Source organism: Chroicocephalus ridibundus, chromosome 10 (genome assembly GCF_963924245.1).
Source record: "Chroicocephalus ridibundus chromosome 10, bChrRid1.1, whole genome shotgun sequence".
In the NCBI taxonomy this organism is placed as follows: domain Eukaryota; kingdom Metazoa; phylum Chordata; class Aves; order Charadriiformes; family Laridae; genus Chroicocephalus; species Chroicocephalus ridibundus.
The window spans coordinates 14,496,055-14,519,228 of record NC_086293.1 but is presented as its reverse complement, the minus strand read 5'-3'; the positions used below and the strand labels follow the sequence as shown (position 1 = coordinate 14,519,228).

Genomic DNA, 23,174 nt, shown 5'->3' with positions numbered 1-23,174 from the left:
CACTTATCTGATTAAAAGCTAATTTAATCTGGCCTGACAATGGTAGATAGTAGTGTGTGCCGGTATGTTAAATAAGCGTGGTGTGTATTTGCAATTGAGAACTTAGACAAGTGATTTGCCAGGCTGAGTCTTGGTGAGCTACAGACAGACCATTTAAACTCAGGTTACTTACACTCAGGGACTCTGGTGTATATATATGTAACTTAAGCCTACAGCAAATTCTTCATAAAGAAAAATGTGCCTTAAACAGCTGAACCATTAAAGCCTGCCTTGTTTCCTAGGCCTTTGCGTAAGTAAAAGTATCTCTCAGACCTTAAACTTTTGCTTGCTAGTGGGTTGAAAGCTATTCCAAAACAAGCACTGGTGCTTGATGTCTGTGGTTAGTAATAGAGGTAAAATGTAAACTCTTGCTTAACACCTAAGTTATTAGACATTAAAAATGCATGGAATTCAAGGGGGCAACATACTTCTGTGTACGAGTACCTGACTGCTTGGCTGCTGGTGCAAAACGCTGCTTTCACCCTTCGTCCCAAATGTCCTTTTCCTACGGATGCAAATTGGTGTGTTGCTTAGCTCTTGAGAGAAATGCTGTTGCGGATGAAGATGTCTGATGTTTCATCTTAGCTCTTCAGTTGTGGTCACTGTGGCACAAAATACAGCTCCCAAAGTTATGGGACAAAGCGTAAATTGGGCTGCTGGGATATTTCCTGGGCAAACCGCGCTGGGAGCAGAGCACACAGGTAACTGAGCAGAGTGGGAAGGCAGCTGAGAAACTGCTCCTTGTAACAGAGCTCTTGCCTGCAAGTTCACGGTAGTTACCTGGTAGTTTGAAATAATGTTTTTGACATGGAGGAAATAGGGATATATTTTCATAAAATGAGAGAGACATCTGGGTCCAAGCTTTGATGGCCTTGTAGAAGGTTCTCGGCGGTTTATACCCTAGTTGGTGGTCTTGAGAATTTGCTGTCTTTCCGCAGGCATGGTAACATCCACAAAGTTAATGAGAGCTTGCTAAGTTTGTTCTCTGATGGCTTCAAAGTGCTGTGTTTTTTTTTTCTTTCCCCCCACCCGCCATGGTCTAGACGTATTATCTGATGGCTGAGTTACCAGACCCTGGGAAAATGGTGGTTCACCACGTGTCAGTGGCTGTTTCGGACCTGCAGAAGATGAGTTAATCTTCCTAAAGATTTGTAGATGCCCATAGTTGTGGGAATTAAAAGCATTGATGAGGGTCCATAGCCCACCAGTAAACAGGTTTTAAGATCTTCTACTATTAAGTCCTTTTTTTGGTCAATGTTAATTTAAAAAACCCTTATTCCACTCTCCTGGTTGAGCCAAGGACGTATGAAGAGGGTGAGTGCTGGTCATTGCAGTAGTTTGTCGAGTCCATGGCTTAATTCGTCAGAAAATAGTTCCCGGAGCCACACGCAGCGCTGGAGAGCGGGGGAGTTGGGTGGGGGTCTAGGGAGGCCTCTGCTGACACCTTCGATAGATGTTAAATTTTAAATGTGAAAATTTAGATCTGCTTAAAGTAATCTTTCGGTATTATGTATGCTTGCAAATATTTCAGTTCTTCAGCTAGTTTGGCAGCATTATTCTCCGAGATGCTGAACCTGTGTAGTGAATGAATTCAAAGTGACAAGCTGGAGACATTCCTGCCATTCAAGAGAGGCTTAAGGAATTTCTTATTGGCTAAATTACAAATATGTAGCATTTTGCCCAGCACTGCATGGCAGTTTCAACCTGCCTGACCGTGACGAGATTAGCACTTTTCCTCCCCTCCCCAGCAGTGATATTTTTTAAAAAAAAAAAATTAGATTAAGAAGTACCAGGCAGAGATGCAAAAGCTTGAAAGAGTAAAAACCAGCCTTACCTTGAATGATTCTGTCTGTCACTGGATTGGTTCCTTAATTAGCCCCATGTCCTTTAACCTCTTGAGAAATAAGTAAGGGATAAATTTGGGGATAAAGACAAAGACGCCTGGAGATTTACCACACACCGCTAGGTAATTCATCAAGGAATGTTGGTAATTAGCCCTGCCTCTTTCCTTTCTGGCTCATTTAATAAAACTGGTTGATTTAAAATAATGCCTGCTGGTTCATTATCAACTACTTTAAGAGCCAAGTTATGAACTTGAAACAAAAACTAGTATTGTGTTGTCTGTAAAGGACCTGGCAAGTGTGTTTTGTTTTGTTTTTTAAAAGAAGAAATTATTCAGTCCCGTCATCAGTCTCTTCAACTTGATAATTAAATATTACTTTGTTTGGATTAACATTTGGCTTTTTGGGTGTATTTATTTCTAGTGTCTGCTACTCAGAGGCAGAGAGGAGGAAAAAAAATCCAAGATCTTGAAGAGGTACATGTCAGATCGTGTTAAGAAAGCATGGCCTGATGGAATTTAACTGAATACGGACTTTACAATAGTAATAGTCGTCCAGTTGAGGAAATGGGTAACTGCTTTAACCCTTTATCTCTCGGAAATGAGTGCCAGCTTCATATCTTGTTCTTTGAGCAAAATGATCCATTTTAGTAACACATCTCTTTAGTGTTAGCAGTGGAAATTGTCCCTGAATTGAGGACAGAACTCACCTGGTTTGTATTTGCTTAGGAAAATATTCATGCGATGTTCTTTCTTTTTCTTTGTAGATAGGAATAGCATTACTCAGAAATTAAATGAGAGGATCAGGCTAGAACTGGATCGATACACTGCTGCCTTGGCACTTTTCTGGGAGAATACCTCTGTATGGCAGCGTCCCGTTTGAATTTGTTACATCAACAGTTGCTGGTCAGCAGATCTGGTTGGGTCTGTCTGACTTTAAGAATTAAGTTACTATTACTGTAAATCTTCCTTTTAATAATTAATGTCAGACTTGGATTGCAACACTTCTGAAACTGTTGTGGGCTGGAGGAAAAGCAGGCTGTGCTGGCCTTCTGCTAAAGATCTGGCTTGACAGATCTTGAATCCCTTGGAAGACTTCTTGTGAACCTTTCCTAACTCATCAGCATCGTGTGGGGTAGAATTGGACATAGTGTTTCAATGCAAATAAGAAAAAATATCCTTATCCCTTGTCTTTCATACACGCCTTGGGAAGATGCTTGATTCTGATGGAGCTTGTGGTTGTTACTTGCCACTGTGACCCAGCAAAACCGCAAGTCTGCTTTTGTATGCTTGGCAGATTGGTAAATTTTAAAATAATAATAATCAAAAAAAAATCAATGTGTTGGCCTTTGAGGAAATATTACTCTGCCAATCTTTAGTTGTCAGCAATTCTTTTGTTACCAACCAGGAAAATACCTTGCTGCCTCCAAATGCTTGCAGAGAGGGCGCTGGGGTAACAGCTCAACCCTGCAGGCTCACTAGAGAAACTTCTGCTGGATGCCAGTTACACATGTTTATTATTTAGACACTTCGTAATAACCTTTTCTAGTTTAAATTGACTGAGAATTAGATATATTTTTTCCAGCTTGTAATGATGTGGAGCAGAAAATCAAGTATCTTTTTTAAGGGGGGGGGGGGGGGGGGGGGAAGAGAGGAGGCCCCCCCCACCCCCACAACAAAGAACTCTATTTAATACCAGTGTCTTTGCAAAGTTAGAAAGACCATGCTGGAATAATAGTTTTGGTTTCCCACATCATATTATCTTTTGAACATACTGGAACAATATTTTGTTACAGACCTCTGTGACTTAGTGTCCTCAACTTGATGAGTATCAGTAGTTGAAGTTCCAGCTAGTTCTTTGAAAATTCTTGGGTACCTTACACAATGCAAGCAGATTTATTTTTCTTTTGAACTGGCTCCTGAGCAGCACGCATTTCAACATCGCTATTACAGTAATTAAACAATAGACAAAATGCTGGGAAGCACTGAGAACTCATTCAGGTAAATCATTCACTGCCCTGCATTTTCATAATCTCTCAGCAGATGGCATTACGGTTTCCAAGAGCGCGTGTATTTCTTGGGAAATCTCTCAGCTGATAAGTCATCTTTCTAGACTATTCCTTTCTCTGATGAAAGCTAATACTCAGGTGTTAAAAACTGTTTTGACACATTATTCTAATCGTGTTTTTCACTTGTGTTATTGTATTTTATTTTCACCAACTAATGTCCCAGAGGTTCCTTTAAGCCATTAGTCAGTTAAATGTTGTATGTAATTGTTATTACATGCAAAACCCAATTACTGTTAGAAAGTCTGTGAAAGACAGGCTGCCTCTTGTAAATACACCTAGCATCCAGTAGAAGTAATAAACTTGTTCAGTAAGTAAGAGTAGAGTGCAAAAAAAAGCTTAAGTGATGAAACCAGAGTGTGTTTTCCATTGAACGTTCCTGATTCTCAAAGCTATGTAGGACACAACTATATTGTGTTAAATTATACCCCCCCCTTCCTGCTTTGTGCTACAAATCCTGGTTTTCGTAGACAATGTGAGGTAGCAAAAGAAAAATCATTTGAAGAAGTGATGGCTTTCTAGAAAAAAGTAGTAAATATTACTGTATTTCTAAACTAATGTGGCTTACACAACCCAGAAACCATCAGCTGTTTTCAGGCAACCCACCTACTTGAAGCCCTGGCATCTGCCAACAGCATTTTTGTTACTGACTTGGCTGGAATCTGCCTTATCTCCAAATGAACACATTGACATCAGCAGGAACGTGGCTTGGGTGCTTAAAGAAACCAGTGTTTCAAAGAGCTGGTTTTCTGTCTTGGAGCAGTGTAGTCCTTGTATCTATCTATCCATCCCCTCCTTTTGATCATGGGGAGCAGCAGAGCCGCTTGCGAAAAAGCATCACAGGCCACGAGTGCTATGGATGCTGAGGGTATGGGAGTGTTGGGAGCTGTCGCTGGAGCTGAGCTTGGAGTGTCAGCAGCAGTCAGGCACCTAAGCATCTTTAAAAGGTCTAAGGGTTCATTGCTGCAAGCTCCAGAAAATCCTGAGAATGAGTTTCAGATGAAAATAAAACCAGGCAACTAATGGAAATTCTCTTTTTAAAAGATACTGCCTTCCTTGAAAGGAACCTATTTCAACATTGAGGTGTAGAAAACAGTTTATCTGCCTAACCCAGGCCTTTATAAAGGTCCTGCCGAGGACCTTCAGGCAGCAGACTAAACCTTGTCTTTAAGAAGATTTCTAGTAGCTATCTAAGGCCGTAACTTCTCTCTCTGCTTGTGTTTTATCTTTAGGCGTGTGGGGGTTTTTGTTTCTTCAGGGTTTTGGGAGTCCTGTTTCAGGACAGGCTTACTCCAGTTTACCTATATCGATTATCCAGAGAGCCGTTGCCCTTAACCAGCATCAGTGTCCTAAGAGCAGCTTGACCGATACACCCAGTTTTGGCGAGGCAGCCTGTTCTTGCTGGGGGGCAGAGCTGCTCTTAGTGCTGCTGCCGTCTCCTGTGGAGTAGGGCTGTTGTGTTAAAGCAATGTGGTGCATTTCAGGAGCTGCTCTAAAGTTAATTCCTGCCTTGTTAAACAGTGCTTTAAAGTTAATTCTTGTCTTGTTTAACAGAAAATTCTCAGAAGTGAGACTTATGTTTAAAAAAAAATACAGCAATCAGTATTTTCATAATTTACTTAAAAGTATTGTTGTAACTTACTAATTGAAAAGTTCCTTTGAGCAGTCTAATACTATTTTACTATGCTATTTACTTCGCTCTCTTAAAATTCTGCTTCCTGACTCCCACCAAAACTATAATCCTCTGAAGTACCACGATAGCCCGGGTCTCGAAGAAACAATTTGTTCAGGGAAGGAGTAAAATGACCTTGAATGAGTCAGCACTTGTGCGTAGCAATCGTAAGCTTTCTGTCCTCTTTGCTTTCTAAAAGGATATGAATTCTGGACCACAGGCACCATTCATTGCGCGGTAGTTAATGGACTTCATTCACATCAAAGTTCATATATTCCTTAAGGGTTCAGCCCTGTATGGTTTGCTGTGTAAAAGGAAAAATAGTATTGAATCATGCTACTGTGGCTTTTCAAAAGAGTTTATCCTTTTCTAATGTACGTTGCCTTTTTGAGGGAAGAAAAGTGGTGCCGTCTGCTCTAGAGTGCCGCTTATTCAATAAGCGCCGCATCGCCGTGGATCACTGTTCAGATTTGCTGCCTCCTGCCTTTGCCTACGGTGTTTAATGTAAGTAACAAGGAAGAAGCTCCCAGCCAGGGCTTCCGCCTGTTTGCAGGACCTATCCTTAGAAAACCCTTCTGTCTGAACTTGCACCTTCCCCAAGAAAGCTTATTAATTCCATTTATCTGCTTTGGCTAAAGGCAGTACCTGTGAGGACTGAGTCAAGTCTTAATGGCTCTGCGTGATGTGAGCACACAGTGTCTAGATATGCCACTTCGGATGCGGAGTGAGGAATGTGCTGACTCCTGTGGGACCCGGGGAATAATGACAGATAACTATTCCAGGAACACAGTTAATCCAACTTTGCATTTTCTTCTCTAGTAGCTGCAATTCCAGATAACATACCAAAATAGCTATTGCTACCAGCTGTATATAAGCAGTAGGCCACCAGATGGGGTAAAGCGGAAGCAGCTTTGGCTGTTACTCGTAATTCCTTATTTATGCCCACTTTTATTTTTTGGGTACAGTTCTGTGATACATTGACTGTGGCAGCTGATGTCCCTTGCAGCCCTGGTAGTTACTGCACCTGTGGTTGCACCATTTGTGGGGCCACACTAAAAATCACGTGGGATTACTGAGGCAGTTTGAGATTTAAAAAAAGGCCTGGTTTTGGAAAGGTGACTTTTAATCAGCCTAGTGGTTTTGATTGCCTGGGTCAATGTAGCGCTGCAAACTGCTCTACCTGCTTAACTGAGGGGTAAGCGCAGCGAGCTGATGTGGTAGGGCAAGAACAAGGCACTGGAGATCACCACCGACACCTTCTCAGACCAGCTCTGCCTTTAGTGCAGAGCAGCAATGCCGTTTTGAGGTGCATTCCCAATTGACGCCACTTTACTACATGTTATTTTTGGCCAGTGCTGTTGCTGGGTACTAGTTAGATTCTTGTTGGAGGAAACTAAATGAGAAGACCTCGTGTTACCCAGCCGCTCCTGGGAGTTCAGGCTAGAGCAGGTCTGACATAAATGGTTTGAAATGCATTTTGTGTTCTGAACCATTCCCCTACGGGGTCCCACGTCTTGCACCCCGCTGCATGAGGATGCACAGCTCGCTGTGGTGTCCTCGAGACCAGCTGCAACTACACCTGCCATTGTCAAACCCAACTGTTTGCTACCAGGGATGTACCAGCATCTCCTCTGTCTCCTAGTAGATCTTAAAAAAGCTCCAAACTTTTACTGCTTTTACTTTTCTTCTGTCCAAACTTTATTTCATTTGAAATAAACTCTGTTCAGTGTGAATTTGTCCGCATTTTTTAGAGCATTAAGAGCTCTAAAAATATTTATTCCATCCTGTAAAGTAGTGATGTGCTAAAATGGGTTTATACTTGAGGTTTAAAAAGGGTGAGGAAGGTGGGGAAGATTGAGTTAGGATCCAGTTAATTCACATCTAATCTGCAGTTATCTCCTGACTCTAGCATCTGCTTGCCTTGAATTGTGTTATATTCCCATACTATTTCTCAGGTAAAGAAGAAACATACACAATGTACTAAAACTTTGTGTATGTTACCAATCAGTGATGAGAGCTACCTTGTGAAATACATGTCATGTTGTTTGTATTTTTTCAGTGTTAAAAGGAGATGCATGATTTTTTTACATAAATAAATATGGCTTTAGTGGAAGATACTGTGCCTGTTTGCCCTTATGAACATAGTTCTGCTCTCGTAATAGCATTTGAAGGGTTACATTAGTGTGGGTCAAGTGCGGTTTAAAATAGGATTCTTCTGAGACCAAGCCTGGAGGCCCTGAATTTCTTTCTCAAAAGGCGTTTTGATCTTCTGACAAAACTATTACTTCTGAATTTCTTGGCAATTCGTATTTGCAACTAACCTTTGGAGAACTGGAATGATAACACACTCTCTTTGTGTTTTATGAATGTGCCTCTCCTGGCGAGCTGTTGGCTTGTGCTTTTTTTGAAGTTCAGATGAAACCATTGCAAAGAGTTTTCTATAAGTTTTTTGGGAAGGTGGAATTTGTCTGGTGTCGTGTAATAAAATGTGATTTCACTCCTGCAGAAGAGCCCTAACCCTTACTTTGGGAGGACTCCAAGCAGTAGAGAATCAAGAGCTTGTAGTCCCTTGCGGGCTGGAGGTCTTTTATGTGCTCACATGCTGAAAATGCTGCTGTGCCAGGGTATGTGTAAATGCTGGAAGAGCATCACGGCAGAAGTTTAGACCATCTTTTCATGTAACCTGTTTTTCACAGTCTTTAAGTTTTCGTGGTAAGAAACATACTTGTGCAGTATCTGTTGAAGTAATGATCCTGACGGCAGTTGTTTTTTTTTTTTTTTTTTACAACTGCAGCACGAACACGGTTACTGACAGCTAACTCAGGTTTTGTCAAAGATTTCACCTGTGATGGTCCTGCAAGTGCCCCATCCTCTGGCCTGATCAATTCCCATTACACAGCATAACTAATCATTTGCCTACCATATGTGAAATAACATGAGGAGAAGAGTTTTCAACAGCTCATCTCTGGAAGACATGGAGGGGCAGGTGTGGGGAAGGTTACAAAAATGGCCGAGTGGCTGGATGTTGTTTTTGGAAGTATAAAATAGATCATGATGCTATGTCTCTATGTATGTAAGGCCTGAGATCTTAAAAGGGCGGAAATGTTGGCATCCTTGTTTAATAAATAAGCCCATGGCAGTCTGGTTTTTTTCTGGGAGCCAGACGATAGCTACTGTCTGTTGTGGGAATACGATCATGGGGTGTAGAGGTGAGGTCATGCAACCTAATGGCTATTTGCCTTAAATACGTCTTTGTGTTACAAAAGTATTACGGCAGCATTCCTTTAGCTAAGAAATAACTGAAACACTAAGTTTCATTGTGGTTTCTGGGTTTAAAATTAGAGTGGAATAAACATACTTTATTTCTTACTGTTGTTACCTGTAATCTCTTGTGGCTACTGTGATGTCTGCTGTAGCACCTACTTTGTGAGTGAGATGTCAGGAAATAAAAGATGCAATGTTGCTTAATGGAGGTGTTGGACATTAGCACTCTGCTCCCCAGGAAGAGCCACCACCATTCAAAAGTAACCCTGGCAGCGTTGGCTTTCAGTTTCCATGCTCTGTGGCATCCGTTTGGCCCCCTGGGTTAATTCTCCTCCAGAGCGGTGGCTTGTCACCCTGTAGAAGGAACGTCCCCGCCTTTGTGGCCTGCCAAAGTCCCCCCCAAAAATCCCAATTCTGGTATTTAGCAGAATGCTTCAGATCATAGCCGGTTGAGTTTGCATGAAGGTGACTTGGATTATCTTACATTAGAGAATGTGATGATCAAGCACTCTGAGGTACTGAAACTGTTTTATTACAATTCAGTAGGTTTTAATACTGTCATAAATAACATCACAGCTCGTTGAGCAGAAGGATAAAAATCAAGCAGTTCGGTGGTAAGCCAGCATGCATTTCCTTCACTTAAATGAAGTCAGCGATTTATTATTATTTTAGGCTGTGTCTAATGATCATAGTAGGAGTGTGAATAAAATGGATGTATCTCAGGCTGCTTTATTCTTCTGCTTATTCAAGTCTTCCATATTGGGGCTGACATGAGACATCATCGGCTGTAGGCGAAGTGGTATAGAGCCCGACTAAGTCTTTCTAATTCTTTATTAACTGTGGCATGTAGAAGCTCAGGGCATGTTAACAGCGTGAAACTGTTTTGAATTAACAAAATCTTCATTCTCTTGCGAACTTTTTCTTGTGGCGCTGTGTATTTGTCATAAAGCAGATAGCCTCCAAACTGGCGTGTTCCAGAACAAGTGTTCTTTGTGCTGTAGCCAGTTTGTTGCCAAGTGGTTTGTTAAAATAAGTGGTCCTTTTGAAATGATTCTCACTCTTATTTTTGGAGGCTGCTTTAAAAGTTTCGGTGGGAAGGCTTTTCAGTAGATGCACAGGCCAAACTCTTCCAGCACACCCTGCGTGGCACTGGTGGGATTTTGGTGTATTTGTTTTCTGTTTTCATGTTTGGGTCGTGATTAGTGGCGTGTTCTTGAAATGTGCTTTGTAAGTGACCTTAAGAGCACGCTGCCAGCCTCACAGTCCCCATGTAATTATGTGAACAATGAGTGTAGCAGTCTTTCACCTAGGTCATTTTTAGACAAGTATGCAACAAGTGTAGATGTCCTTCTGATGTGCACTGTGCCTTCAAAGTAGAGAGGTTTTTTCCCCTTGAATATGATAACCCAAGAGTTGCATTTGAGTTTACAAATAGCTTTTATTAAGAAAAAGAGAAGGATTCACCTGTTTCTGTTTGTGGGTTTTGGGTGTTTGATATATTTTGATCAAGTGCCATCTTTGCATCTCTCTCCCTATCTTCTGTTCCAGTGCTGAATGTTGAAATTTTGTAAATAAATACTTCAGTAGCCCACAGGCAATACTCTGAGTACCAATTCTTTCTCACAAGCTAGCGTTGTGGATTTGAAAGAGTTCTAAATCAAACTCATTTCTTGCTTAGCCCCAGAGTGCTGAAGATTACATTCCTCAGCATTTGAAGTTATCTTGGCTCAAAACTGTGTCTCATGCTATAAAATTGAGCAACCTTTCCCAAACCTCATAGTGACAAATGAGACCAGTGTAGCGGGTATGGGGTTTTAAAATTTGTGAAAGTAGCAGGTTGGGTTTTTTCCCTTTCTTAGATTTTTTTTTTTTTTTAATTGACAGTTTGGCAAAATAGCCTATTTTAGCTTAAATTTTACCTGTGACAAGTCAGTGTTGCATGACACACATGAAGACAAGCCCATGCAGGGGCAAAGTAGATTTACTGCATTAAATCTGCTTTTGGCATGGAGACTTGAAACTTCTTGAATTTTATTTATTAAAGTCTGGATAAACAAACACCCTGTCCCATTCTGTGTGGGGGTAAGTCCATGTCTCTAGGAAGTTGATAATAAGGATTTTTATTTTAGAGTCAGTGTGTGCTGTCTCTTCTGCTTTAAGCTTGGCTCTGATTACAGTTTACTCAACATCTTGTATGACACTGTTTCTGTTTTCTCATTTGTTTGTTTTGCGTGAAAGATGCCATGATTTTTACCCAGTCCTGTTTGCATTCTTCGCATGTGACAAATGAGCAATGATGAGCAACCTGAGCAAAACCCGCTGTGGAGAAGGATGCTGCTTCTCACCTGTGGAAACGTCTCCCTGGGGGCATCACAGGACTTGAGGAAAAACTCATATTCCTCCTTTTGTATAGCGAAGTGCCTGCTGTCTCGGGTGTGGGCTCTAGAAATAAACCCAGAATCTCTAAATCCTTTACGCAGGTGAAGGTTGGTGTGAATTAAGTAGCAGTCTGACCTGTCAAGGCCCTGCTGGGGAGAAGGGTCGATGTTCTGCACCTCTTCCCTGCCGTGGGAAATGCAGTAGGGTGAAGTCATTAAAGACACAGGTTTTTCCAGCAGGCTTGTAGCGAACCAGAGACCTGGAAGTGAAATACTGTGTTGTGCAGGTCTAGCAGGGGTTACTGAGGGCTGGAATGGTGGCTGGATTAGTAACCCCTATGAAATGTAACTGATAGTCTTGCTCAGGCTCTAAATATGTGACTGCAAGTCAAAGCTGGCACAGGCTAGCACCATGCTTGGCAGCCTTAGGAGGAAGATAAGGTTGGACAAATACTCTTACCTCTCTAATGTGACTCTTGGTGAGTGAACTGTGCTAGAGTGATCTGGTAAACTTTGTGTTGGTGTTGCTTGAGCTGTAGGAAGGGCAGATGATTGTGCTTGGGCTGTGGAATGCTTTGCAAGGGGAAGTTGGGAGCAGAGATGGCTTCTGACCATCTGCACTGGCTTTGGGCTTTCGAGCAGCTGAAATATCTGTGGTCCTATGACTCTGCTGCCTCTTGAGTTCGCATCTCTACGCCAGGTCTTGCAAGAGAGCTTTTTGGAAGCAACTTTATGTCTATCTTTGACAGTTCCTGTGAGGAGGAGTCATTCGTGTCCTACTGCGAGCAATCTCAAAAGTGCTGATGAAAGTGCTTCCCAGCTTCCTTATGAGAGAGGAGGATGGCAGAAGTAGATGTAGATATGAGGTGCATGAATTAAGCTTTTTGCTGTGGCAGTACCATAATTCAGACTTGCCTGTCAGGTGCAGTTGTGTGGCTGATCTTGTTGCCTGTTAGTCATAAAATATTTATGCTCTGAAGGTAGGTGAAAACATAGCAAAAGATTTGTGTCTGACATTTTATGGAGTCAATTCCTTGTCTGTCCTAAAATGTTGCAATGCTTTTTGGTATCCTCTCAGTAACTGTATAAAATAAAAATTTATGGCATGTGTGTTGGGAAGTAAACAGCTGAAATACTGGTTTCCTAACAAAAAAAAATGCAGCAGTTCAAAGGACTGAATCCTGACTGAAAGCCATACTTGTGGAATGGCAGCTAGCACGCCACTAACCTGCAAATTACATCAATTCCTGTTGCCTTAAGCAAATTTGGCTAACCTCTCTTTAATTTCCTTAGGTACTGTTGTCATGTGCTTCTATAGCTAAAGCACAGTTTTTAAATACTAATCCACAAGAACTTTGTTCTTTTCGTCTGCTGCATGTCTTTCCCTTGGATAAAAAAGTCACGTTACACAGAGGAATTTTCGGTGATGGGCAAAACAACCCCGAGTTGTATAAGTGATGTTCATTCTGTACAATGTGCCTTTTCTTCTTCATAATTATTTGTGCTTGAAGATGACTGTTGGATCCACTTAGACTGCAATCATGATGCCAGATCTTAAACAACTTACTTGTACCTGCCTTGGTTTTCAAGTTCAGAGGGTTTTTTGGGTGAATTAAGTAACCAGGGAGTTCTATTGCGCTAACTGATGTCGTTTCCTTGTGTTGGCTATGTCCTAAGGTAAAATGCTGGAATCAACTCATCGTGCCTGGATTCCCCAGTCAATACAAGTGACTTCACCTTTTTTTTCCTGTTCTTGGGCGTTCTAGTCAGTGGTCTTCTGGATGCTTTTCTTGAGTTACGGACTAAAAGAAAGGGGAGCAAATATGCTCTAGAAAAGATGGAGGGAAGGGGAGAACAGAAACTGAATAGTTTTATCTATTACTAAATTCACAGTGCACCTGTGGGGAATGATATATCACAACCCAATCAACTGAATTTTGATTACATTTCAAATGAGGCAGCTGTTGCATCTTGGAGGACTGGAAAGGTTTCAGCAAGCAAGAGGACTGAAATTCTCATGTGAAGCTACTTTAGGCCACTGACGTCCTTAGGGGGAAAAATGTGATGCCGTTGCTTAATGCATGTGGGAAAACGTCTTTGAGAATGAGTTAAACCATTGTCTGGCTGGTTATTTGGATTGCTCCGGGTTGGGTGGTAGGAGAGTTCTTCTTGGCATTGCAGTGAAACCCATGATCAATATTTTAATGAAATAATTGAAGTTCTTTATGGTCTTTAGGATTTTCAGGCTTAGTGGATCAATCTGTGGTCAATATGACTTGCAGAATCTTGAACCTGGGTTAGAAAACTTCAGGAGAATAAATCGCTCTTAATGCAAGAAGCACTAATTGTTTATCTTTCTCATATGTCATTCTCTTCAGATTATTATAGACACCTATTTATGCAGCTTTCTGGTTTTATTCAAAGTCCTAGAAAACAATTTGTTGCTGCTGCTGTCGGGTTTTTATCCTTGAAAGTGAAGGGTCAAAGTAGCTTTAAAAAGCAGCTTTGAAGCCCTGGACTAGGATGTTGAACAGGCTTTCTGGTGCAGGGGACCCAGCTGAAGCCTGTAGCCCTTGCAAAACACTTCAGTGGATGTGGTTTTGTGTAGTTGTTCTTTGGGTGCCATTAATTGTCAAATAACACAGAATTTTAACCTTTATTAAAAATCCCATGACATTTAGCTGTCTAAGCAACAAAAAGTTCTATTGAACTGAGAAAACTGACCAAAAAGTATTTTATTTGTAATCATAAACTGTAAGTCCTAAGGCAATTTACTTGAAACAAATGGTCTTTTTAATTAGGGGTGGAAAAAAAAAAAAGTGAGGGTAGGGGGGAAAAGTCTTCCTCCCCCTTGGTTAGCTGTCCTCTAAGTCTCTGGTATGTCCCTGTGCCCCAGCCTATCTCTGCTTAAATAAAGCATTCAGTGGTTTGGCTTTACTTTCACGGGAAGGTTCAGTGATGGTTTTAGTGAGAAGAATCTCCTTCTGTGTGGTTTGGGGAATGGGAATCTGCTCCTTCCCAGCTCGTGGGGGCCAGAGGAGCGGGACGGCCCCGAGCTGCTGGCATTGTGATGGCCTTTTGTCACTTGCGTCGCACCAGTGGAGGGTTTGACGCATCTTCAGCTTTGTGTGCTCAGGTGTGAGGTCTCCATCGCTTAACTCCACGTCCTTGTTGTTAGCAATCTGCTTTTTGCTCGGAAACAGGTGTTGTGTCCTGTAAGCTCAAATGGGAGGAGGAAAGCAGGGAAAGCTGTTTTGGCTGCACAAATGGCTGCCCTCTGAGAAACTAGGCCTGAACATGGCGGAGGCTGAGCATGGCACCGGAGATGGCCAGGGGCTCTGGAGTGGTGGTGGCCATTGCCAGAGGGGGTGAGAGAGATGGAGGTGAGATATTCCCCATGAAAAAAAGGGGTAGATGAGAAGTGGGGAAGACCAAGAGGGTGACAGAGGAAGTCCTGGGGCCAGGAGGTGTCTGGCCCTGGGGGTGAGGAGACCTATGCACGCTGGGCTCCATGAGGTGGGACATGATCACTGTCCTCAGGGTGGACAATTCTTGCTCTGATATCTGGGTTTCAAGTGTGGCTAGTTAATAACTGGCTTTGTTGTCCTCAAATTCACTTACTGTTTTGTTCCTGGCCGTTTTTCTACTCGGCCTTGTTGCCTTTTCTTTACTTCGTGTGAATGCTGTGTGAACATGAGAAATCCAGTAGTCGTGTGGGTATCTGCAAAAGTTTTCGTGATGAAATTGCATGTTAAATTCCTCAATAGTTACGGGAAAGAGCACAAGTGAGTAAAACAACTATTAAGTGCTTCAGTTGTATAACTTCAGTATTACCTTTTTATAATGCAGCACCTAAGGCTGTTCATACAAAACTATTCTGTGATCAGACTGAAACAGATAATTTTTTTTCTTATTTCTCCCTGGATGGCAAGAGAAGTTTGAAAGCAGTTCTACTTGGAGATGTGACAAGTAAGACGTGATTTTAAGTAGTAACTGAGATGGCAAAGCCAATAAGCAGTGTTCCACCTTGAGGAGGTACTCTTAACACAAGATACGCTGTATTTGTGCTTGCTTCCTGCAGTTTCCCATTTCAAACAAAACAAATCCTTACGTGGACAAATTCACAAGTATATAAATACCACAGGCTGACTATCTTAGACTAGTTATCTTCATCCAGAAGTACTGGTGGGTCAAAGCTTGATCCTGCAATAATTAATGAACTCGAAGTTTTCCTAGAGGATGATTGGTAGTCAAGCCACAGCTAATTACTAATTTTTATTCTGCTATAAGTTCCCTGTTATTTTAATCATTAGGCATTTAGTTTCTGGATTACGCTGTGCAAAACGCATTGGCCAAGCCAATAGGCTTCGCTGCCCTGCGCCTGCCCAAGTGTGAGCTCTCCTCTGTGCCTCTACAAAAGGGATTTGGTTCGTACATAACCACTGGGAGTGGGGGTCCATTGCTCTGTTGCCACGTAGAACTCTTCAAAGTGGTTGCTATCATTAGCAAGTTATTAGTAAATTAAGTCTCTGAGTGATTCCCAGCAAGGCTTGACAGGAGGAGCAAGTATCAGAAGCGTTGCTTCAGTTGCTTGTGTTGGCTTCATACAGAGGAACTATTTGAGCCAAATGCTTCGTGCTTAAGCATGCAGCAATGCTTTGTGTTTAAATTCCTGAGCCCCTGATCACCTTAATGGGAAATATTTTTAGTTTTTCAAACTGAAGGAGGTAAGTGGGTCTACTCAGGAGTGCTGTCACTGATGTGTAATATAATACAAGTATTTTGAAGAATGTAGTCTGAAGTACACCTAAAATTCCTGTTGATATGGTGTGTATGCTTAAAGCTAGTGAAAACCATTGATAAAATGTTTGCTTGATTGACTCTAGACCCAAGGGCTGGGAAAAATCTGCTCTGCGTATATGGTTTATTACTATTGTTTCCGTGATGTGGAAAAAAATAAGCAGTTTCTCAGGAACTGTTTTTCCCCTATTCATATACTTGAACTGGATCTATTGTCATCTTCCTGCACTTTGTGTCATGAATTTGGAAGAACATCAGGAACTATTCTTCACCCCAAAGGCAAGAAGGGGCTGAGGATCAAGATTAGATCTCAATTAAGTCAAAGCTTTTATTCATGGTTTCAGATTTGGGGTAGTGGAATTTCATTTTAGGATTTGTTTTGCAGCTTTTTTTCTTGTGAGATATTTTGTCAATAAATAAGATTGCTTTATAGCTTATCTACAGGCTGACCGTGACTGGTACATCTTGGAATAATTGCCCAAGTTAGGCACATTTGGGCTCTCTTTGATGTAGAGACTGCAGAAAAGGATACTCTAGGCAAAAGACAGAGTTAGTCTCAACAAAAAGCACTGACTTCATGAAGGTGGTCCCCACCAGATTTCAACGATGGAGCTCCAAAGGCAACTGAAGAGGGCCGCAGGTGACACAACAAAGAATCAAACTGAAGTTTCTCAGATGCCTTCTGTGTAGCTTGTTGGGCCTCGCACTTGGACAGAGCCCGGGTAGTTGAAACTGGTACGTCTGTCCAAAACGGACCGTGTGTGAAGCTTTTTCTGCCCCTGTTGCACTGACATGCAGGGTGGGAGTAGTTATGTCGCATTCTCCTCCATTCGGAGAATAATTTTATGTTCTTGTATTCAAATGTAAAAGTATGATTGGCCAGCTGTGGATTAAAAGGAAATGTTCTGTCCCTGAATCTCTCCTTTGCATCATTTTGGAGCAATTTAATGACAGAAAAGGCAGTTCTCTGTGTTCTTCAGTTCACTATTGTATTTGTGTGAGAACGTGACACGTCCTTGGAGAACTGTGCATATCTAGTGTATAGTGATTATGGTTCTTCTGGTAGGTTCTTTCTGTAAAGGCAGTAGAGCGTCTTCTCTGCTGCCACTGATTTGAAGCCCAGACACCTGACAGTAGATGAATTTCCTGAGTCACTCATTGCCCACGTGTAGCAAGGGTTGACTCTACGTGAAAATGTGGTCTACGGGGTAACTGTTCAGAATGCTTTCAGAAGGATGCACCTTTTTCTGTGAGCCAAAGTGACTGCGTGGCATATCAAGAATTAAATTGACTAGATTATAATTTGCCTTCGCAGTTATGCTGCACAGAAATATGCAGCAATGTGTATCTAGCTGTTAAATTCACTTTAAGGGTGGGCAGAGGAAGAAAGATTCCCTCCTCCTCCCCCCCCCCCCCCAAAAATAATTAAAAAAAAAAAAAGGGGGGGAAGGGTGGGAAGAGACAATAGCTTCTGAACTGCAGCTGAAATGGGTTGCCCTGTACCAAAAAGGATCCACTTCTCAGCAAGATGAAGATTCTCAGAGAATAGTTACACTTCTGTATTCAGTAGAAACCTGCAACTTAAAAGTTTGAGAAAGAACGCAGCTCCTTTGTTTAAAGTTCATAACTTTTTTTTTTTCTCTTGCCTTGCCTGGCATACCGAAGACAGCGCAGCCCATTAAAAATAAAAAAAAGAAAAAAAAAATTATGGAGTAGCAAAATAACAAACTATTCTAATGTGGAATACTACAACAAAATCTTAGGGAATGTATATTCTTGTGAAATAAGTATGTGTTTTGCCAACAAAAATCCAATGTGAATTAGTGTGTGTTTCAAAGGTTGGCATGTGGTGGTGTTAGTTCAGTGTATTAATATATATATTATAAATAATGTACTATTTGATGATGCACAGTGGAGATGCGGATCTTGAGATTTTGCTGGTCCCTCTCCCGGGAGCGTGGAGAGGAGATGGGTGCAGCGAGGAGAGGCTTTGCTGCGTCCCATCGCCCTGGCAGGGTCGAGGGGGAAGCGCCGCGGTATCTTACGGCTCTGGAGGATAAGGAACGTGCAAATTCTGTCAGGCACTAGGGCTTGTTTTTTAAAATAACATATTCAAAGATAACTCGTTTACTGATAACTTTATCTACTCGGAAGATGAAAATTTAAGTGGAAAATAGACTTGTCTGGGTACTGTAACTCTTACCACTGATGATATGAAAATTGATAACGCAGTTTGGGACTGACAAAGCAAGTGCTGTACTTATCACAGCGGACTTCTGTATTGTGTTGTCTTGCGATTTAGTGCAACAAATCAGATTAATCTCTCTAGAAACGCTATCTGAAGTGTGCTTCCCTGTGCAGCAGACGCTTTGGCAAGTAATGCAAGTTGAGCAGCTTTTGATGGCCTCTGCTTGACTACAGGCTTTTGTTAAGGAGTTGGATAGAAAGGAAAAGCAAGTTCTGGAAGGTGTGGGGACTGTGCACAGTACAGTGCCTGTGTACAAGTGCAGGTACCTGCATTTGGGACATGCTTTAGCCCATTGTCAGCCATTCCTGAGCTGGAAAGCCTCTCCCAGCTATAGGCTGGGACAGAACTGATGGGCTCTGAAGCACCAGGGAGGCTGAGGACATGGTGGAGCTTTTTCAAATCCTTGGTGTATCTGCATGTCCTGGGTGGATTGGTGGCTGCATGGGCAGGGCAGTGGATGGCTGAGCGTGGAAGCTGAAGATAGGACCGCGTAGCCCTGTGGGTTTATCCAGTGCACCCCACTGCCAGGGGATATGCGTTAGGCTCGAGGGCATTTGTTCAGTTATTTCTTATTCTGTACTTAAAAACTTTTAACCTTACTGCTGAAGAAAAATACCATTGTCTATTAGTATGACTGGAACGAAAGATGAATAGCGAATTAGCCTTGAGCCAACTGTCAATCTGACTTTGATAGCCCATCACTTAAAAGGTCCTTTTATGTTTATGAAAAAGCATGACGTCAAAGCCAGGAGAAAAAAATAATACCAATACTTAGGGCTAAACTTGCACAGCTTCCAAGAAGAGCCCCTGTGTGAACTGTTTGTTTCTCTACATGCGTGGCTAATTAGCGTAGGTTACTTTAAGTCCGACCAGTGGCATTCAAGTTTCTTCTGCTGTTTTGGGGTAGCCTGTTTATGGTGCTTCTGTGTGTGAATCCCTCAAACTGGAGTAGCATAGAGCAAAGGATATTGCAGTCGCTTCTCTCGGAACTTATAAGTAGTATGCTGGAAATGCTTGAGTATAATCATTATCAGGTGAGTTGTTATTGCAGACTTATTTTAAAACCTGTTGCTAAGAAGGCTTATGGTATACAAGAAATCCTTTTCCTCAGGTATCGAGTACATATTATTTAATTTCTCCACAAAAGCACACGGGGACATATGTGGTCGCTTGAAACAGTTCCATTTAAGTGACTTTTGTTGTTACAAAACAAAAAGACTTCTCAGAGTATTATTATATTGTGGTTTGTTTTCTACCTTCTGATAAAAACATTAATGATCAAAGAAGGCTGTTAAGGAGTTTCCAGGATATGGTGAACATTCTGCATGGAAAATATTGCCTTTCTTCTTTTGCTTATTTAGGGTGCGCAAGATTAGTTCAGTATGAGTTTTTTCATATTTTGTATATAAAAAAAATTCTTACTGAAAAGCTTGTCTTAAATACAAAAATAACTGTTGCTGAGGACAGTGATTGATCTGAACTGAAACACTTCTTTTCTTGCATCTTATTTGCATAATGTGTTTATAAACAGGCTGTCTTATTTGTATATGATTTAGGCCATATATCTGAGAGAGAAATAATTGGTAGGCAAAAAATGGTGTATTTTTTTTAACGAATGTGCTACTTTAAAACAAACAAACAAAAAAACACAACCAAACCCTAAAAAACCAACAGCAAACCTTTTGATCTCTCTATTACTTGACATCTGATAAAGGATAGCAATCATACTACTTGGTTTTTAATTGGTAGCTACTAACAAGTAAAATGAGTCCTGCAGTGCAACTTGTTTCTCCATATTTTAGTGAAAACTAAATGTCGCGTAGCTGAAGGTCTGAATGCAGAACTGTCGGTTCTGGGGTGTCTGTCTAAACTGGGAAACCTGAGCATTGCTCTTAAGTGGGGAATCTCATGTTGTAGAAAAATAAGTGGAACTTCTTGGTTTACCATCAATAAGTTGGTTATAGAAACCACTAGCTCATAAACTGATTTCTTGCCACTAAATGTGAATTAGCGAACTGCTCTTGACTTCCTTGGAGCTGCCCAGGTTTGTACTTTAAGTCAAATGCTTAGCTGGTATTTATGTCCCAAATTGATAGCACATGTAATGACGCTGTAAAACAATAAAGCACTCTTTAAATTGTGTCATGCAGGTGCAGACTCACCTTGAGAATCCAACCAAGTACCATATTCAGCAAGCCCAGCGGCAGCAGGTAAAGCAGTACCTCTCTACCACTCTAGCAAACAAACATGCCAACCAAGCCCTGAGCTTGCCATGTCCAAACCAGCCCGGTGATCATGTCATGCCGCCTGGAACTGGAAGCAGCGCACCCAACAGCCCGATGGCTATGCTTACCCTTAACTCCAACTGTGAAAAAGAGGTAATATGCTCTCACTGTGCATGTTCTTCACTAAAATGGAATTGCCATCTGCTTTCTTTCTGTTTTAAACTGTATTTGTTCATTCTTAAGATGTTGTGTTTACCTTGTTTCCTGAACTATTAACTTTGAAAATGCAACTACTGCCTCTGTGTCTGCCTGATGAATATATATTTGCATAGAACATTTTGGCAAAAAAAAATTGTCCCTCTCTCTTCCTCTTTTTTTGAACTATTTATCTAGTTCATGCTTATGAAAACGACTTTTTTTTTTTTCTTCCTCTTGCGTGGTGCATGCAGTGAATAATTGACCTTTGGAGAATACAAAGCAGTTTTGTAAGCCATAGCTTTCTGGAATAATGTTATTTATGGCTCATTCAGTGTAGAAAGAGCAAAGAGCATAGCAAAAATAACTGAAAAACACAAAGCTTTTTGAGATATTTTAGATACTTCCACAGTAAAATTTGAGCAAGTCTCTTGCTTGGCTGGAAGGCCAGATTATCCCACCAAATATATCCTAAAATATTACTGATTGCTGTTTTGTGATGAGCTCAGTGCTGCAAATGTAAGACTTCACTAGCCTATGCCTGGAAGTCCTTCACAACCTTGTCTTAATCTTAGCTGGCAAGAACCTAGTTGGATGTTACATGTCTGCTCAGGTGCTGAAGGAAGATAATTTGAAAGATGTTAACAAGTGTAAGAATCATGTCAGTGTTTTTGTAACATGACAAATGAGAGACAATTGTAGAGCTCCTCATGTCCCCCCCATCCTCTTCCCTCAAGCCTTTGTGACAGATAATACAGATGCACTCTGTGAGGAACACTTTATGCAACTTTGAGAAACAGTTATTACGGAACATGCAGGAGAAATTATTTGTGCTCCATAACTTCAAAAGAAATGAAAATCATACAGTTTCATGCTATTGTCCCAGTTGTACACAAATCTTTTTTTTTTTTTCCCTCTAGATATTTACAGCTTCACTTTGCTGTGTCATCAGGCACATGTGTGCATGACACTGTTTAAATCATGCTCTTTTTGGGACTGAGACTGTGCCATGAACTCAGATCCATGCTTTGCTTTTTCTTTTTTTTTTTTTTTGTTTTTTTTCTTCTTTTTTTCCTTTTTATTTCTGCAGGGATTTTATAAATTTGAAGAGCAAAGCAGGGTTGAGAGTGAGTGCCCGGCTCTGAATACACACTCACGAGCATCATGCATGCAGGTACTGGATGACACAGGAGTTGGAGCACAGGTCCCCTTTCTAATGAGCATGTTTCTTTGAATTAATGTTGAAAATAAACTTGCCCCACATTATCTTTAAGAAGTTGAATATAAGATGTATTTAAGAAAGAAAACAACAACATTGTTTATTAGCATTGATGTCAAAAGTGCATTAAAACACCCCAAGAGGGCTAATGCTTTTCGAGCACTGTAATGCTGCAGCAGAAGAACATATCAGCTGTGCTCTAAGGTCTCACTTCAGGAAGTCTTTTCTAATGTAGGTTTTCCCAAGATTGCGTGTATGTCGGCTGCATTTCTGTGTGGATCAGATTTGCATTTAAAAAAATGATACGAATGATATGAGATGGCTTTAATCCATTCATGGTATTTTGTCCTCATTAGTGATCCCTTTTTATTATTATTTTATTTTATTTTACTTTTTAGCTAAGGGTTTTTTATTTCTAGTAGCAAGACTTCAGCTATGTGCTGTAACTGTTGGTTCCTTTCTTGCCCTCACTTAGTCAACATAATTCTTTCTGATCACACTTTCTTGATCTGACACAAAAACCCCATATGCTACCATTTCTACCATCAACTTTATGCATTGATTTTGTAGATGACTGTCATTTAAGCTCCTTTTTTATAGTGAGCAAAAAGGAAATACTCAATCCCGCAGAACAGTTTGAAGCACCTGCACGGGTGTTTTGGAGGGCTCTGTTTCTCCTGACCTTGCAGGAGCTTATGGAGGCACCTTCCAGCCCAGCCCCAGACAGAAGATGGCTTGTACCACCTAAAATCATCTCTGAGCTGGTCTTGGGTGGTGTTTCCTGGGAGGAGGGTGCATGAGGGACATGAATCCAATGGTTTCTGTTGTTGAAGGTGGGCAGCCTCTCACCCAGCAGCAAGCCTTTGTTCCCCCTCCTTCCCCTGCAGGTGTCGGGGGCTCGGGCATCGCTGTCTGCATGCAGGTTTTGACCCTAAAACTGTAGGAAAGAGGTGGCGGGTAGGCGGGCAGTGCTGCATGGCGGAGAGACTCACAGCCTTAGTGTAGCTTGTTCTATAGGGAGCTGTTTGCTCTGCTGTTCTGGGAGGAGCAGCGTGTCCGTGGGCAGAGGGTGCAGGGTAGCTGCTGGTGGGAGGAGTGGGTTAGACCATGAAGCTTTGTCATGACATGATGACTGTCCTGGCTGAATAGCGGGAGTCATGGCCGAGGGGTTGGATCTGGAGCGTGGCAAAACTGCACAGGCACCTCTGCTTGGGCCATGCTGCCGAGA

General features: G+C 41.6%; 1 protein-coding gene across 7 annotated transcripts in view; it reads left to right on the top strand.

Annotated features, from left to right (window-relative positions):
• The window catches only part of MITF (melanocyte inducing transcription factor), a 110,524-nt gene that overhangs the window by 68,090 nt on the left and 19,260 nt on the right, over nucleotides 1-23,174 (top strand). For 5 of the 7 annotated variants that reach the window (XM_063347771.1, XM_063347770.1, XM_063347775.1 and 2 more), the window contains exons 3-4: nucleotides 20,458-20,685; nucleotides 21,818-21,901. In XM_063347771.1, the coding sequence (XP_063203841.1) occupies nucleotides 20,458-20,685; nucleotides 21,818-21,901 (312 nt within the window). The remainder of the gene's footprint in view (nucleotides 1-20,457; nucleotides 20,686-21,817; nucleotides 21,902-23,174) is intronic. The other 2 variants (XM_063347773.1, XM_063347774.1) reach the window with 1 other exon arrangement.